Source organism: Diabrotica virgifera, chromosome 5, assembly GCF_917563875.1.
Source record: "Diabrotica virgifera virgifera chromosome 5, PGI_DIABVI_V3a".
In the NCBI taxonomy this organism is placed as follows: domain Eukaryota; kingdom Metazoa; phylum Arthropoda; class Insecta; order Coleoptera; family Chrysomelidae; genus Diabrotica; species Diabrotica virgifera.
This window is the reverse complement of record NC_065447.1, coordinates 203,205,914-203,224,397: the sequence shown is the minus strand read 5'-3', so window position 1 is coordinate 203,224,397 and position 18,484 is coordinate 203,205,914. Positions and strand designations below refer to the sequence as shown.

Sequence of the window (18,484 nt, the reverse complement as noted above, 5' to 3'; positions counted from 1 at the left end):
AGTTATCCATCCATATTTTTGGTGGTCTACCTCGGTGTATTTTATCTTATCTAGGTCTCCACTCTACAAGTTCTTTGGTCCATCTATTAACATTTAAACGTGCTACATGTCCAGCCCATCTCCATTTGGCTTGTGTAATTTTTTCTATGATATCTGTCACTTTGGTCCTCTCTCTCACTATCTTAGGTGGTACCATATCTCTTCTTGTTTTTCCCAACATTGCTCTTTCCATTTTTCTTTGGATTATTCTCAATTTATTTGCAGAATATTCAGTCAAAGCTATGATTTGAGAACATTATGGTATTACTGGTAGTATGCACTGGTTGTAAACATTTTTCTTCAAGCAAACCGGTAGCGTTCCTTTTAGAATATGTCGCATATTGCCAAATGCTGCCCATCCCAAGCCTATGCGACGCTGGATGCTGTGTAAATCACACTGTACATATAATAGTTATTTATGAAACAGTTTGTGAAGTATGATTTTTGCGAACGCACGCGATGTTTAGAGCACGAGCGACATCGGAGCGAGTGCTATACATTGCGTAAGTTCGCAAAAAGTACTTCACGCACAGTTTCATACAATATTTTATCTACGACAAACAAATAAAAAAACTAACTCTTCGTCACTGGAATTCATTTCTATTCTACAATTTTTAGAACTTTGATATTTAAAAATTCTAACTTCTTTCAAACCACAAAACTGTCAAAACTTTTGTTGTAATTTATTGCTCACACGTCATCACCATGACAACGCGAAAGTTAAGGATATTTGATTATATGAAGGTGTGCCAAAAAACAGTGCGAAAAAGCAAATCCTATTTAAAATACATTGTTACTTCACGCACACTTTAAATCCTTCACGCACTGCTATCTATAATGACAGTTTTCACAAACTAAAAACTTATACGTAATATGAGATAGAGTAGATAAATACATTTTCTAATTTTTTTTTTACTTTTTTTTAGGTACAAAGTACATTCCAATCGGCGACGGACTTCTCATTATTAACGTCACTAGAGCAGATAACCGAATATTTGTCTGTGAAGCCCTTAAATCTTCGACAGGACAAGTAATCGACAAAAAGATTCATTTTGTTGTTGAACGTAAGTCATATTAAATTTTATCTATTTTTATATGAAGGGATATAAAATAATGCAAAGGCAAAAATAAGAAGGATAATTTTGGTCCTTAATAATAATATATTATAAAATAATAAAAATATTGAATGGGTTCCATATTAAATGTAGTAATGAAACACATACTTACTCACAATCATTTAATTATACTTTGACGACCGGTTTCGATCTCTACATTATACAGATCATCTTCAGGTCGGCGTTACAAGTAGTTAAATGCTACAATTAAAGAAAACCAGAATTAAAACATTATCTGGTTGCACAAATATTAATAGAAAGCCAAATTCGAAAAAATTTTTGAAATAAAGGTTTGCAACTGTTGACATTTCAGAATATTGATACATACAAATGCACACCTATGAGTTAAAATGCTCATAAGCATATATGAGCAAATGGGTGCATGCAGTTTGTGAATATTTGTTGAAATTTAAATTTTTTAACTATTAAAAAACAAATTAAAACATTAAGCAACCTTAAATATGCATCCCAACTCAAAATAATAATAATAAATAGATAGTAATATTGTTCAAACCTACTCACATGCCGTTACAAGGGATGCGTTGTCACTTAGTTGTTATCATATTAATTCGTCCAACTTATGCCAATTGGTTTGCTGGGAGAGTTATACGGTAAACAGACATGTTACTCAGGTCAAAACAAAGTAAATTTTTTTTTATTCAAAAATTTTTTTTTATTCAAAAAATTTTACTTTATTTTGACCTGCGTAACATGTCTGTTTACCGTATAACTCTCCCAGCAAACCAATTGGCATAAGTTGGACGAATTAATATGAGAACAACTAAGTGGCAACTCATCCCTTGTAACGGCATGTGAGTAGGTTTGAACAATATTACTATCTATTTATTATTATTATTTTGAGTTGGGATGCATATTTAAGGTTGCTTAATGTTTTAATTTGTTTTTTAATAGTTAAAAAATTTAAATTTCAACAAATATTCACAAACTGCATGCACCCATTTGCTCATATATGCTTATGAGCATTTTAACTCATAGGTGTGCATTTGTATGTATCAATATTCTGAAATGTCAACAGTTGCAAACCTTTATTTTAAAAATTTTTTCGAATTTGGCTTTCTATTAATATTTGTGCAACCAGATAATGTTCTAATTCTGGTTTTCTTTAATTGTAGCATTTAACTACTTGTAACGCCGACCTGAAGATGATCTGTATAATGTAGAGATCGAAACCGGTCGTCAAAGTTTAATTAAATGATTGTGAGTAAGTCTGTGTTTCATTACTACATTTTATAAAATAATAATTTGGCCCGTAATAAGTCTAATACCCAATTAAACCTAATACATCAGTCTAATCTGTACTTTGTCAACAGCTTTTCTAAAGAGATTCGTTGTTGTGATGACTCCATACCACTATCTTTCCATTATTGTTCCTTAGCCAGGAAGTAGGCCTATGACCTGGAGTAATCCTTCCTTCAATCTTTCGTTTTATTATTAATTTTAGGAGTCCGTGTTTATCAATTTTTAAGATGTGGCCAAAATATTCGAGCTTGCGTTTTTTCTTCTTCTTCTTCTTCTTCTTCCTCTTTGTAAGCAATTCTGTTTGTTCATTGGCGGATAGATACCTCTATTGAAGGTTATCACTCCATCTTTTGCGCGGTCGACCGATATTTCTTCTACCGATTGGTGATTTATCTCTTGCTATTTTGACCACACGTGTCTCCCCTTTTCGGCTTATGTGGTGATTCCATTCTTTTTTTCTATTTAGTGTCCATTCGTTTATACACTGTACGTTACATTGTCTTCTAATGTCTTCACTCCTTTTTCGATCTTTCAGCCTATTTCCTGTAATTATTCTCAGTACTCTCATCTCTGCCGATTCAATAGTCTTTATGTTATAAAGACTATAGGGCTTTTCATTCACAGTCATTTGTTTCGAGCTTCTGTCATGTGTCACATAATATTAATATATCTACGTCATACGTTATTGGCATATACGGCATATACCAATGATACAAACCAAAGACGTATGACGTAGATATATTAATATTACGTGACACATGACAGAAGCTCGAAACAAATGACAATCGATGAAAAGCCCCATTGAAGGGTCTTGATCCTGATGCATGTATCATTATTTGTCTTGCACTGGCTTTATAACTACTTGACTTCATCTCAGTGTTAGCATGTCGGTTTCGCCATATAGCGTTATTGAGACATCCTGCCAATCTATTTGCTTTTTGTACTTTTTGTATTTTACTTCCTTTACTTGTTCAATACTAATGCAATCAATTTTTTTTACATCTGATTGGTTCTTTACTGATTACTATTGTTTTAGTTTTCTGAGACGAAATTGTCTTATTGAATTATTTTGCTCTCATGTTAAATTTGTGGACTAATCTTCATCTTGGGCTATAAATTTTGCGTCGTCTGCGTAAAGAGTATTTTTACCATTTTATTTCCCATTCTGTAACCTCTTGGCAGCGAGAACAGGGCGAGAACTGCGGAAATCCTAACCGATCTAGTAGCAGCAGCAGAACAAATGGGGTTACATTTAAATCAAAATAAAACCAAATTCATGGCGACTAACACAAACACGAGTGCTGGAAATGTTGACACAGATCTAATCATCAATGACCAAAACTTCGAAGCGGTCAAAGAGTTCATATATCTAGGGACATCGGGTTACCCCAATAATAACACATCTGAGGAAATAAAAAGGCGAATAATAATTGCAAACAGGTGTTATCATGGTCTATCGAAGTACTTATCTAACAAACATATGTCTCAAAAAACTCGTATAAGGCTGTATTTTGGTAGGCATTTTGGTAGGGGGCATTGATAGTCCCCGTTCTCACATATGGATCAGAGGCATGGACACTAACTAAAACAGATGCTACGCAAGATATTCGGAGCAGTCTGCGAAAACGGAATATGGAGGCGTAGATATAACTTTGAACTGCAAAATATCTACAAGCATACGTTTGGTGGAAAAGATATGATCACTGTAATTAAGCGAAACCGCCTGCAGTGGGCAGGATATGTAGCCCGGGCTCCTGAATCGAACATGATAAAAAATATTCTAACAGCTCAACCCGTGGGAATGAGAAGACGGGGTAGACCAAAGTTGGGGTGGATGGACGGGGTAACACAAGATGCCGAGAAGATCGGAGTCGGCAACTGGAAAATGCAAGCAAGGGACAGAACAGAATGGCGTAGAAAGCTTGAAAAGGTCGAGGCCCTCTAAGGGCTGTAGCACCAAGATGATGATGATGATGTCTTTTGGTATTTTATTTCCTTTACTTGTTCAATACTAATGCAATCAATTTTTAATTTTACATCTGATTAGTTCTTTACTGATTACTATAGTTTTAGTTTTCTGAGATGAAATTGTCTTATTGAATTCTTTTGATCTCATGTTAAATCTGTGGACTAATTTTTGCAGACTATCTTCATCTTGGGATATACATTTTGCGTCGTCTGCGTAAAGAGTTTTCTTACCTTTTTATTTCCCATTCTCTGTCCTTTTCCTTGTTGACTTTTTTGATGATTTCATCCATCATTAAATTGAAGAGCATAGGACTCAATGAGAGTAAAAGGGCTAGGACAGTTCTAGATATTTTCCCAAGTAAAATCCAATAAGAAATCGCTAAGGTCCATTCTGGACCTTATTCCTAATCGCTGGACCACGAAAGGAAGCCCTAACACAATTTGGACAAAAATGGCCAATATTATTAGAGAGACGGCTATTGAAATACTTGGGAAAACGTCAGGAAAGAAGTTTGAGGATAAAGAGACTTGGTGGTGGTCAAATGAAGTACAAGGAAAAATAAAAGGGAAGGGAAAATAATATAAAATGTGGCAAGAAACCAGATCGTACATAGATCTTCAAAACTATATGGTCGCCAAAAAGGAAGCGAAAGTAGCAGTAGCAAAAGCTAAAGCACAAGCGTATTCAAACCTATACGATCAACTTGATATCAGGGAAGGCGAAGCAAAGATATATAAAATAGCCAAACAGAGAGCAAAGAAACCAAGAGATTTTATTCAGATTAGATGTATCCGAGATGAAAATAATAAAATACTAATTCACGAAAAGGATGTCAAAAAGAGATGGAGAAAAGGATGTCAAAGAGAGATGAATAAAGTATTTTGACAGTTTATTAAATGAAGAATTTGACAGACAGCCTGTGGAGTTAACCGAGACAGTAACAGCAATGGTTACGAGAATAACAAACGAGGAAGTGGCTCAAGCGCTTCAAAAAATAAAGAAAGGAAAAGCAGTCGGACCAGATGATATTCCTGGGGAAGTATGGAGAGCATTGGAAGAGACAGGAATAAGTTGGCTAGCAGGTCTATTTAATAGAATTATGGAAGTTGGACAAATGCCAGACGAATGGAGAAGCTGTATATTAGTACATACATACCTGTCTACAAAAACAAGGGAGACATACAACAATGTACAAACTAGAGGGCTATAAAACTATTTAGCCACACCATGAGCATATGGGAGAGAGTAATTGATAGACGGATATGTGAAGAAACCGAAATATCCGATAATCAATTTGGCTTTATGCAGGGCAGATCAACAACAGATGCAATTTTCATTGTAAGGCAACTGATCTGATGGAAAAATACAGGAATAAAGAGACCAACGCTCATATGGTATTCATTGATCTTGAGAAAGCATATGATAGAGATCCTCGAGAGATTCTGTGGTGGGCACTCAATAAGAAAGGAGTCCCTGGCGAATATGTAAAGATTGTGTGTTATATGTATGAGGGAGTAACGACTAGTGTTAGGACAGGTGTGGGAGAGACTGATAAATTTCAGGTAAAAGTAGGATTGCACCAAGGCTCGGTGCTTAGTCCTTATTTATTCTCATTAATTTTGGACCAGATAACAGCGAAACTGCAGGGAAGCATTCCATGGTGCCTAATGTATGCTGATGATGTAGTGTTAATAGGAAATAGTGAAAGAGACTTAGAACAAAAACTGGAACAGTGGAGACAAGCTCTGGAGGAAAAAGGTTTAAAACTTAGTAGGACAAAAACAGAATATTTGGAATGTTCATTTAAAAATGGAGTCACTACAAATAAAAATGCTATCTTTGGATGGTGAAGTGATTGTGAAAAGCAATAGTCTTAAGTACCTAGGATCGGTATTACAGAGTAATGGAGAAATATATGGAGATGCATGCAGTAGAATTAGGGCTGGATGGATGAAGTGGTAAGAAGCGAGTGGTGTGTTGTGTGACAGAAAAATTCCAATGAAGCTGAAGGGAAAATTCTATAAAACAGTCGTAAGACCGGCTATGATGTACGGAACTGAATGTTGGGCAGTGAAAAAGAAAGAGGAACAACGAATGCACCTGGAGGAAATGAGAATGCTTAGATGAATGAGTGGAGTGACAAAGAAGGATAAAATTAGAAATGAGTATATTAGGGGAAATCTAGGTGTGGCACCAATTGATGCCAAAATGAGAGAGCATAGGATGGTTTGGCCATGTTCATCGTCGAGACGTTAATCACCCAATACGAATAATAGCTGAAGTGCAGATTCCTGGGAGGAGTAGGAGAGGAAGACCAAAGAAGACATGGGGGGAGACGATAAGGCAGGGCATGTTGGTAAAAGGGATTAATATTGATATCACCCAAGATAGAATTGTGTGGAGAAATGCAATTAAGGAAGCCGCCCCCGCATAGGGATAAGTCAAAGAGAATGATGATGAGGATAGGCAGACGAGGAATCGTCTTGTGCCCTCACCTCCATGTGACCTGACACCCGGTGATCTCTTCCTATGGAGCCTTCATAAGGACCGCGTTTTTGTAAGAGGACTACGCACCCTTCCCGACCTCCGAACTGCAATTGAAGAAGAATTTGAAAATCTTGAAAATCTTCACATGCCTCTTCGGACCTGCCTCGTCGTTGCGAAACGTTGCCGTAAACGCATTGATCAAAATGAGCATCAATTTGAACACTGACTGTAACCTTTTCTCGAATCCGTTTTCTAATTTCTTTGAATAAATTCATTTTTATGCTGCATTTTCTCTTCCCTTAATGCAAATTTGTTGCCTCACTTATGCCGACCCCTGTATTCATGGCTCAATGGTATTTAACCTCCTAATTTTAATGGTTTTGAAACACAGGCTGTGCATCAAACAGAAAACTGAAATTAATGCAATATTATGGCTCAGACAGTTGTCTTTAACTATTAGTAATAATATCAATCTATTGTTCTAGATAAACCTGTACCAATAACAATACCACCAGATCCAGAAACAGGAGGTAAGTAGAATAATATTTTTATGTACTAAGTTTTAGGCCAATAATTATAACCAATACAACAAAATAATTTAATTTGCCCTAATTTAATATAATATTACCTCCAATTATTTATTATGTATGCTAAATGCATACATACTAGTGCGGTAGATTCGTGTAAATATTATAAGAATTGTGCATTTAATGATAGAAGCATATAATTTGGACCACATATTCTACACATTATAACGTTTAAATTTAGATGGGAAGCCATTTCAGATTTTGCCTTTTACAAAAATGGCGGGGATTCAAAATGGCGACTATACATATGTGAATAATAGCACGATAACTTTTGAACGAGACTTCAGATTATCAAATTTGGTATATAGTTTTTTTTTTGATGTATAAGATCGAGGTCTGGAACCGGAAGAATAGGTTTACCAGAAGTTTTGTTTTTCCTGGTTTTTATATAAAAATATGTTGTTTTTTTTTCAATTCTTTCACCCTGTATGTATTAATTTTTCAAAAAGTTAATACGGCCATTAAAAAGAGCGTAAATATATGTTTTAGGAAATATTTTGAACTTTTTAGTTATGTTAATTACCATTTAATAAATGCAAAACGTATCTTCACATGTACCTATATGCGGCAGATTCGTGCAAATATTATAAGAATTATTGTGCATTTAATGGTAGAAGCATATAATTAGGACCACATATACTACACATATAAAGGTTCAAAATTAGATACGAGGCCATCTCAGTTTTTGTTCCTTTTACAAAAATGGCGGGCATTCAAAATGGCGACTATACATATGTGACTAATAGCACGATAACTTTTGAACGAGATAACAGATTTCAACCAAATTTGGTATATAGGTTCTTTTTTGATGAATAATATTGAGGTGTCGAACCGGAAGAATCGGTATGACAGAATTTGTATTTTTACTGTTTTTTTTTTGTAAAAATATGTTGTTTCTCTTTCAATTGTTTCACCCTGTATATGCTAATTTTTCAAAAAGGTAATACCGCCGTTGAAAAGAGCGTAAAAATATTTTTTAGGAAATATTTTGAACTCTTTAGTTATATTAATTACCATTTAATAAATGCATAACGTATCTTCACATGTAGGTACCTATGTGCGGCAGATTCGTGCAAATAATAATATAATAATTATTGTGCATTTAATGGTAGAAGCATATAATTTGGACCACACATACTACACATACCAAGATTCAAATTTAGATATGAGGCCATCTCAGATTTAGTCTTTTACAAAAATGGCCGGCATTCAAAATGAATCTGCCGACTATAGGTACATATGTGAACATACGTTATGCATTTATAAAATGGTAATTAACACAACTGAAAAGTTAAAAATATTTCCTAAAAAATATATTTCCACTCTTTTCAATGGCGGCATTACCTTTTTGAAAAATTTATATATACATGGTAAAAGAATTGAAAAAGGAACAACATATTTTTACATAAAAAACAGTAAAAACACAAATTCTTTTACACCGATTCTTCCGGTTCAAGACCTCGATATTATTCATCAAAAAAACAGCCTACATACCAAATTTGGTTCAAATCTGACATCTGGTTCAAAAGTTATCGTGCTATTAGTCACATATGTATAGTCGCCATTTTGAATGCCCGCCATTTTTGTAAAAGGAACAAAAACTGAGATGGCCTCGTATCTAATTTTGAACCTTTATATGTGTAGTATATGTGGTAAAAATTATATGCTTCTACCATTAAATGCACAATAATTCTTATAATATTTGGACGAATCTGCCGCATATAGGTACATGTGAAGATACGTTTTGCATTTATTAAATAGTAATTAACATAACAAAAATTTAAAAATATTTTTTTAAAAATATTTTTACGCCCTTTTCAATGGCGGTATTAACTTTTTGAAAAATTAATACATACAGGGTGAAAAACACAACTTCTGGTAAACCGATTCTTCTGGTTCAAGACCTCGATCTTATACATCAAAAAAAGAACCTATATACCAAATTTGGTTGAAATCTGAAGTCTCGTTCAAAAGTTATCGTGCTATTAGTCACATATGTATAGTCGCCAATTTGAATCCCCGCCATTTTTGTAAAAGGCAAAATCTGACATGGCCTCCCATCTAAATTTGAACGTTTATATGTGTAGAATATGTGGTCCAAATTATATGCTTCTATCATTAAATGCACAATTGTTTCACATATCGGCTGCACTATAGGAAAATGATAAACATCTACATTAAATTTCGACTTGAGCTTACCTTGTTTTACTTTCTTACACTGTAAAAAGTCCGAATACAACAAAAAGTTTATACATTTATTTTTTCTGACAGATATAGGCCTGCCTTCGTGTCAAATAATTATCTATGTATCTCTGCAGTAATATTGAATGGAAAAACGGTTTTTTAAGCTCACTAAATCCTATAATAACTTCAATTGTCATATTAGATCTTTGATGCATCAGACACTACTTGTAACTACCTTTCAAACTCATGTTTAGTGATCTAAATCGGTCCAGCCGTTTAGAAGTTATCGACATCCAAAGGATAATCCATTTAACCTTTATCGCCTAAATGGTCTATAAGGTGATTACAACGATAAATTTGATTGGGCAATCCGAGATCATTTTCCAGTCATCCCAATATTTTTTTTTCAATCTACTCCGAATAGAACAAAATCTAGTGTACATTCGATGGACACAATTATATTGAAAAAAGTAAATATTGGGATGGCTGGGATATGAACTTGGATCTCTATCAAAAGCTTAGTATCGTAACCACTAGCTCATTTGGGCGATAGTGCGACAAAGGTATTTATAATGCTTAACGTATAATTGAGAAACATTTCATTGAAGTTCATATATATTTAATTTATAAATAACTTTAAAAAACTCCTTATACAAGAATAAAAAACCGCTAGACGCCGTAAAAAAGTAGTGGCGCATACGATATTCCATCTATAAAATAGTTGATATTTCTGGGACAAAAATGTATTTTCGTTTTGATGGAAAATAAAATTGTATTTTTATTTTGAAAGAATTTTCCATAATATTTACTGAATTTGAAGTAAAACGCGCCATAAAAGAGCTTCAAAATGCAAACTGTATCAAAGTTACTCTTTTGTGGCGCGCTTTACTTCAAATTTAAAAAATATTATGGAAAAATATTTCAAAGTAAAACCAAAATTTTATTTTTCATTAAATTGAAAATACATTTTTGCGCCAGTAATATTCGTATCAGCTCTGCGGTTTTTTATTCTTGTATATTATGCCATTTAAAGTACATGACTTTAAAATGATATTGTCAATATTTTTGAGTCAATGTATATTACACCATACTTGACGTATTACACTACCCTCTAGTACAATTGATGATGTACTTCAACTAAAAGAACATTTTTTTAATATAATATTTTCTATTAATTTGCTCTAACTTTTACAGAACAACCTTCTCTGTGGGAACAAGACGAAGTAGTTTATGGATTTTTGGGGGAAAATGTTAATCTTACATGTGAAGTCGAAGCCGAACCAGCCCCTCGATTTGAATGGAAAAGTGCGAAAGGACAGAATAAAATAGGACGCTACTTAAATGTCGGCAGCCACAAATCACTTTTACAGGTTCGTCTTATGTATAATATTAACGTGATATTTTACTAAAAATGCTTATTATCATAAAATAGGCTCTCCCGTATTAGACCTGGATCCCGCGTACCAAAAAAAAGTTGATTAATAGTAAGCTGAAAATTTGTTAATAGCTTAACGGCGTCTAGTCAAACTTTGATGTACGGGAACACTGGAAGTTTTAATTGTGGAACAGTTTAAAAATTTCGAACGTCAGATTACGAAAACGTCCCATGTATTTTGTTGGAGAGAACATTCAATTGATTTGTTACCCTTTGCTATTACTGACTGTAGAAATCTGTAAAAATCAGACTGCTATTACTAACCAACATGATTCCTGTCATTTGACATGTTCTTCGTGTTCCACTAACACCAGTCTGATTTTTGCATGAGAGTTTAATGAAATGGTAACAAATCAATTGGAAATTCTGTCCGACAAAATACATGGAACGTTCTCGTAGTCTGACGTTCCAAATTTTTAAACTGTTCCACAATTAAAATTTCCCCTGTTCCAATGTTCCCATACATCAAAGTTTGTCCGACTTACACCGTTAAACTATTATCAATTTTTCAGCTTGCTCTTAATTGACTTTTTTTTGGTACGCGTGATCTAGGTCTATATGTATAAATTTAGAATGGTATATTAAAGTATAAGTGAATATTGAGATCTTTAAAACACGCGCGATTTTTCGAGCACGATGGCGCAGCCGGAGTGGTCGAAATAGAGCTTCTTCTTTTCTTCTTCTTCTTCAGCCGGTTTGCATCCACTCCTGGACAAAAGCCTCCCCATGAGTTCTCCATTCTTCTCTTTTTTGTGCTATTTGGTGCCAGTTTCTCCCCATTTTTGCTTTGATGTCTTCTAGCCATCGTTTTTGTGGTCTCTCTCTATTACGACTGTGCCAGCGTGGTCTCCAATGTACCTACAAGATTTCTCGTCCACCTTTCGCTGTTTTGCCGTGCCACGTGTCCTACCCAGTTCCATTTCATATGCGCAATTCTTCCAATTACATCTTCCACCTTCGTCCTATTTCGCACGTCCTCATTTCGTATATGTTCCCTCAAGGGCACTCTTAACATAGCTCTTTTGATTCCCCAAATTTCATTAAAATCCATGCAGTAGGATACAATTCGGAGCCAAATATCCTCACTGACTGCAATATTTTCACATTCATTGAAAATATTAAAATTTTTGAAATATTTGATAAAATTGACATATTTTATGTGAAAAAAAAATTATAGCTAGTAAATAATATTAAGAAATATCTTGAATTATGCTATTCTTACAGGTTTACCAATATGTATATTATTTGACAAACCAAGTAAACCACATCTAATTTTATGTTGACGTTTTTTTATACATAGATAGAATTTGTTATTTACTTTTTTTTAGCTAAAAATGACTAAAGAAACTCCAGACAAGTACCAGTGCACGGCAAGTAATAAATATGGCAAACTAAAAAAATTCTTTGATCTTCAAATTGGTACAAGGCCAGTTCCACCTGAGTGGATTGAACTTAAAACTGCTGGATCTGATTCTTTGGAGTTGGTAGTAAATGTTCCAGAACCGGATGAAGATACCATTGCGAATAACATGGAACCACATTGGATAAATATATTTTACAAAGTGACTGATTGGCAGAGTGAAGGCTCGACTGAGGAATGGCAACAACAAGAATTTAATATCACTTTAGGTAATGTATTAATTTCTCTAAGTGTCTAATAGCGTTACAAAGATTATAGTCCTAAGGTTTTCACGTCGCAATTTTTACAGATTAGATCGATTTGCTTGAAAATTTAAGAATAAATCCAAGAATCAAGATGTATATATGTTGCCGAAAGGCGCTTTTACCATGGGTGTAGTTACCAGCCCATCTCGGGAGTGGAAATTTTTTATTATAGTCTGACCACAAAAATCGGTAAAAAAATTAATTCTATGCAAAAAATGTTCTATACTTTGTTTTGATAAATTTAATAATAGTTTTCGATTTATTCACTATCTAAGGTGTTAGTTTTACATCGAAAAAATCAATGTTTTTAATATAATCAGTTTTCTGCTAATAACTCAAAACTCGTTTTATCAAAACAACTCTAATTAAAAAAAAGAATGCGTGTGTGTGTACTTTGTACGCACGTAAGAAGTTATACTTCTATTATATGATTTCTTAAAAATAAATATATTTTAAACAGTTTGTTTTAATATTTTTTAAACACCAAACTAATTTTGTGCTTACCGCTTTCAAAAAAATAAAAGAAGAAGTATAGGATTGTACTGGATTCGAACTCAAGACCTCTCGATCTCTGGCCGAATGCTATACCAAATAGGCTACGAGGACTGTGTCTGTATCGGTTCGGACGTACCTAATGACAATTCACGGAAACAAACAGACAAAGTGAATAAATATACAATAAAATGTTTTAATAATACTCATCTTACTCCTGAGGAAGACAAATCCAAAGACACAAAAATTATAATAAATATATTTACTAAAAACACTAATATTATATATTCTTTTCACACCTTTTCTTGCACTGATATATTTATACATAACTAGAAAGATTTAGCAACTAAACGCCATACTGTCTGCGCAGTAAATGCGCGCAGTATTATGCAATTTTACTCTCAATCGCACCTAAGGAAGTATAACTTCAAAAATGTACCTTGAAAAAATAAACAAAATGTTTTTTTTTAATTTGCTTTAGGACTATTAGCAACCGAGCTATACCTTCTTTATTATAGGTTAGCTCTTCTTCGTCAAATGCTAAATTTTGGAGTGTCAAAGTGAAAACACGGGAAAACTAGGCATTATTCGAGGATAACTTATAGAAACTAATTTAAAGTATTTAAAAAATCTATCTTCAAAAATAAAAAAGTCCCTATATCCAAAATTGAGTGACTTATGATGAAAAGAAAGTCGGTTCCTATTTTCTTCATAGAGAAAGTGAGCGGAAACAACCCCCTAATTACAACCACATAGTAGTTTTTACCCTTAATTCGCTTTATATCGCTTTTAAATAAAAATGGCGGATTTTTGAAAAAAAAACGTTGTTGACTTTTTTATTGACACACCCAGTATATTTTTTTTGTGAATTGAAAGAACAGTCATTTACCTATTCAGCGATATAACGTTTTTTAAAATCGGTTGTCAAATGACTGAGCAATTAATTTTTAAAATGAGAGAAGTGGGAACACCATTGCAGGTTAGAAAAAATCAGGATAGGGTCGTGGAATCTTGGTAGTCTTACAGGTAAGAGTCTGGAGTTAGTGGATGCGCTCAAACGAAGGAGAGTCCAAACTGCATGCATTCAAGAAACTAGGTGGAAAGGCCAAAGGGCGAAAGAACTAGGTGAAGGTTACAAATTGTGGTATGCAGGGAGTAGTAACACTAGAATTGAAGTTGGTATAATTGCTGATAGTGAAATGAAAGATAACGTAGTGGAAGTTGTAAGAACGAGTGATAGAATGATGTCAGTGAAATTTGTAATTGATAAAGAGGTATTGAATGTTGTGTGTGTGTGTGTATGCTCCTCAAACAGGTCTGGGTGAGAATGAAAGAAGAGATTTCTTTGACCAATTAGGAGACACCCTGAGTGATATCCCGTCAGAGGAGAAAGTTATAATAGGAGGTGATTTCAATGCACATGTGGGCCAATCCAAGGCAGGATACGAAGCAATACATGGGGGGTTAGGCTTTGGAACTAGAAATGAAGCTGGAGATGACATGCTTGAATTAGCAACAGCATTGGATATGGCGATTGCTAACACATTCTTTAAAAAGAGAGAAACTCAACTGATTACCTACAAAAGTGGACAACATCAATCCCAAATAGACTACTTCATTCATGACAAATTCATGATAAGGAAAGAATACATACATGAATGCAAGGACTGCAAGGTAATATTTAGTGAGACAGTAAGCCAATAACATAAGCTGCTTGTTCTGGACATCGAAATAAAAAGCGAAACTAAACAAAAATATCGGAGAGGACCACAAAAAATCAAGTGGTGGCTGCTAAAAGATGAGAAAGAAGGTCTATTCAGGAGAAGAATAGTAGAAAAAATATGTTGGAACATGAAAGGAAGCCCTAATTCAATTTGGAGAAAAATGGCCAGTAGTATTAGAGAGACTGCTATTGAAATACTTGGGAAAACGTCAGGAAAAAAGTTTGAGGCTAAAGAGACTTGTTGGTGGTCAAACGAAGTACAAGTAAAAATAAAAGAGAAGAGAAAATTATATAAAAAGTGGCAAGAAACCAGATCCGACACAGATCTTCAAAACTATATGGTGGCAAAAAAGGAAGCGAAAGTAGCAGTAGCAAAAGCCAAAGCAGAAGCGTATTCAAACCTATACGATCAACTTGATACCAGGGAAGGCGAAACGAAGATTTATAAAATAGCCAAACAGAGTGCAAAGAAAGCAAAAGATTTTAATCAGATTAGATGTATCCGAGATGAAAATAATAAAATACTATTTCACGAAAGGGATGTTAAAAACAGATGGAGAAAGTACTTTGACAGCTTATTAAATGAAGTATTTGTCAGACAGCCTGTAGAGTCAACGGAGACAGTAGCAGCAATGGTCACCAAAATAACAAACGTGGAAGTGGCTCAAGCGCTTCAAAAATAAAGAAAGGAAAAGTGGTAGGACCAGACGATATTCCTGGGGAAGTATGGAGAGCGTTGGGAGAGACATTAACAAGGTGGCTAGCAGGTCTATTTAATAGAATTATGGAAGTTGGACAAATGCCAGACGAAGGGAGAAGCAGTATACTGGTACCTGTTAACAAAAACAAGGGAGCTATACAACAATGTACAAACTACAGGGCTATAAAACTGCTTAGCCACACCATGAAAATATGGGAAAGAGTAATTGATAGACGGATACGTGAAGAGACCGAAATATCCGAGAATCAATTTGGCTTTATGCAGGGCAGATCAACAACAGATGCAATTTTCATTATAAGGCAGTTGATGGAAAAATACAGGAGTAAAGAAACAAACGCTCATATGGTATTCATTGATCTTGAGAAAGCATATGATAGAGTTCCTTGAGAGATTCTGTGGTGGGCACTCAATAAGAAAGGAGTCCCTGGTGAATATGTAAAGATTGTGAGGGATATGTATGAGGGAGTAACGACTAGTGTTAGGACAGGTGTGGGAGAGACTGATAAATTTCATGTGAAAGTAGGATTGCACCAAGGCTCTGTGCTTAGTCCGTATTTATTCTCATTAGTTTTGGACCAGATAACAGCGAAACTACAGGGTAACATTCCATGGTGCTTAATGTATGCTGATGATGTCGTGTTAGTAGGAAATAGTGAAAGAGACTTAGAACAAAAACTGGAACAGTGGGGGCAAGCTCTGGAGGAAAAAGGTCTAAAACTTAGTACGACAAAAGCAGAGTATTTGGAATGTTCATTTAAAGATGGAATTACTACAAATAAAATGGTATCTTTGGATGGTGAACTGATTGTAAAAAGCAATCGTTTTAAGTACCTGGGATCGCTAGTACAGAGCAATGGAGAAGTAGCTGGAGATGGATGCAGTAGAATTAGGACTGGATGGATGAAATGGAAAGAAGCGAGTGGTGTGTTGTGTGACAGAAAAATTCCAATGAAGCTGAAGGAAAAATTCTATAAAACAGCTGTAAGACCGGCTATGATGTACGGAACTGAATGTTGGGCAGTGAAGAAAAAGAGGAACAACGAATGCATGTGGCGGAAATGAGAATGCTTAGATGGATGAGTGCAGTGACAAAGAAGGATAAAATTAGAATTGAGTATATTAGGGGAAGTCTAGGTGTGGCACCAATTGATGCCAAAATGAGAAAGCATAGGTTAAGATGGTTTGGTCATGTTCAACGTCGAGACGTTAATCACCCAATACGAAGAATAGCTGAAGTGCAGATTCCTGAAAGGAGTAGGAGAGGAAGACCAAAGAAGACCTAGGGGGAGACGATAAGGCAGGACATGTTGGTAAAGGGGATTGACATTGATATGACCGAAGATAGAATTGTGTGGAGAAATGCAATTAGGAAAGCCGACCCCGCATAGGGATAAGGCAAAGAGAATGATGATGAGGTGCAATGTGGAAATCACATAACATAATATCAAGTTGCTTAGTTATGTTATTTAGTTATGTGATATACACGTTGCACCCCGCATTTTAAAAATAATTATTCAGTCATTTGACAACCGATTTAAAAAAACGTTATATCGCTGGATAGGTGAATGACCGTTCTTTCAATTTACAAAAAATATACTGGATGTTCCATTAAAAAAAAGTCAACAAAGTTTGTTTCAAAAATCCGCCATTTTTGTTTCGTAATTAAAAGCGATATAAAAAAAACTGAATCCATTCAGACAAAACTTTTACTAAAATAAAACATTTCAGCGAAAACCACATATTTCTATCTTGAGCCGTTTAGAAGTTATAGGCAATTAAAATGTGGGAAAATATAGGTGAACACCCGGTATATTATAAAAGTATCGTTAAAAATTTAATTATTAATAATTTGTAATTTCACAAGATGTATTTATCATATGCGTAACTTCAAATTATTGTAGTCGCCAAAAATGTCAGGTGACAACACTAGGTGTCATGCACAGAGCGAATATAGTATTTATGAGAATTTCAACAACAAGAAAGTTTACAAATCATTAATCGTTCTTTCATAGTTCCCGAATTATTCCCGATATAGTCCAGGGTAATAAGGATTTTCTCGGGACACTCAAAGATCCAGGTAGCTGACTACTTTTTTAGATATTGTAGACCTATAGGAAGAAAACCTACCTGTTTCCTGCCTAGAGTTCGCGTCCGTTTTTTAATTATTAACAATTTAGTGCAAAAATCGCGATTTTTTAGATTTTTGCACTCCATTCAAAAAGTAAATAGTTGATATAAAATTACAAATTTCAGTATTTTAGAACATTAGAAAACCTTCAAAATGCCGATTTTTGAAACTTACAAAGTTAATTTGTTGCTACGCAAACTGCAAAATAAGTGAAAATCGTTATTTGTTAATAAATTTTACTAAAACTACCTTAAAACTTTAGTGTTTCACCCAATGTTGGATATTGAGGTACTTAACAAACCCTCAAAATTTGAGACTGATCCATTAATTAGTTTAAGAGTTATTCTATTTGTTTTTCCCAGAGACCTTTATTTTGCAATAGGATAAGATAGAAAATAATGAAGATAGAGCAATTCTGAGTATTCCAAATAAAAGTAGAAGAGTGATGGTATCAAAATGTATTAAAAAAAGATAAAAAATGATTAACATAGTCAAAAATTCTAATGCCAAATTTTTAAAATTTTGTAGTTTATAAACATTTAGAATAACTTTAAAATTGTTGTCCGTAGAAACAATCTTTTTATATATTCGAAAAGATAGTATTTTAACACGAATTCTCAATTAAAAAAATTTAGCTTGGGCTCATTTGGGACAAAGTTAGCCATATGTTTTTTTTAAT

General features: G+C 34.3%; 1 protein-coding gene across 1 annotated transcript in view; it reads left to right on the top strand.

Annotated features, from left to right (window-relative positions):
- LOC114324192 (hemicentin-1) overlaps positions 1–18,484 on the top strand; it is a 244,904-nt gene that overhangs the window by 202,942 nt on the left and 23,478 nt on the right. Inside the window, exons 5-8 of the mRNA XM_050650522.1 lie at positions 966–1,103; positions 7,356–7,400; positions 10,836–11,011; positions 12,405–12,705. Coding sequence (XP_050506479.1) covers positions 966–1,103; positions 7,356–7,400; positions 10,836–11,011; positions 12,405–12,705 — 660 coding nt within the window. The remainder of the gene's footprint in view (positions 1–965; positions 1,104–7,355; positions 7,401–10,835; positions 11,012–12,404; positions 12,706–18,484) is intronic.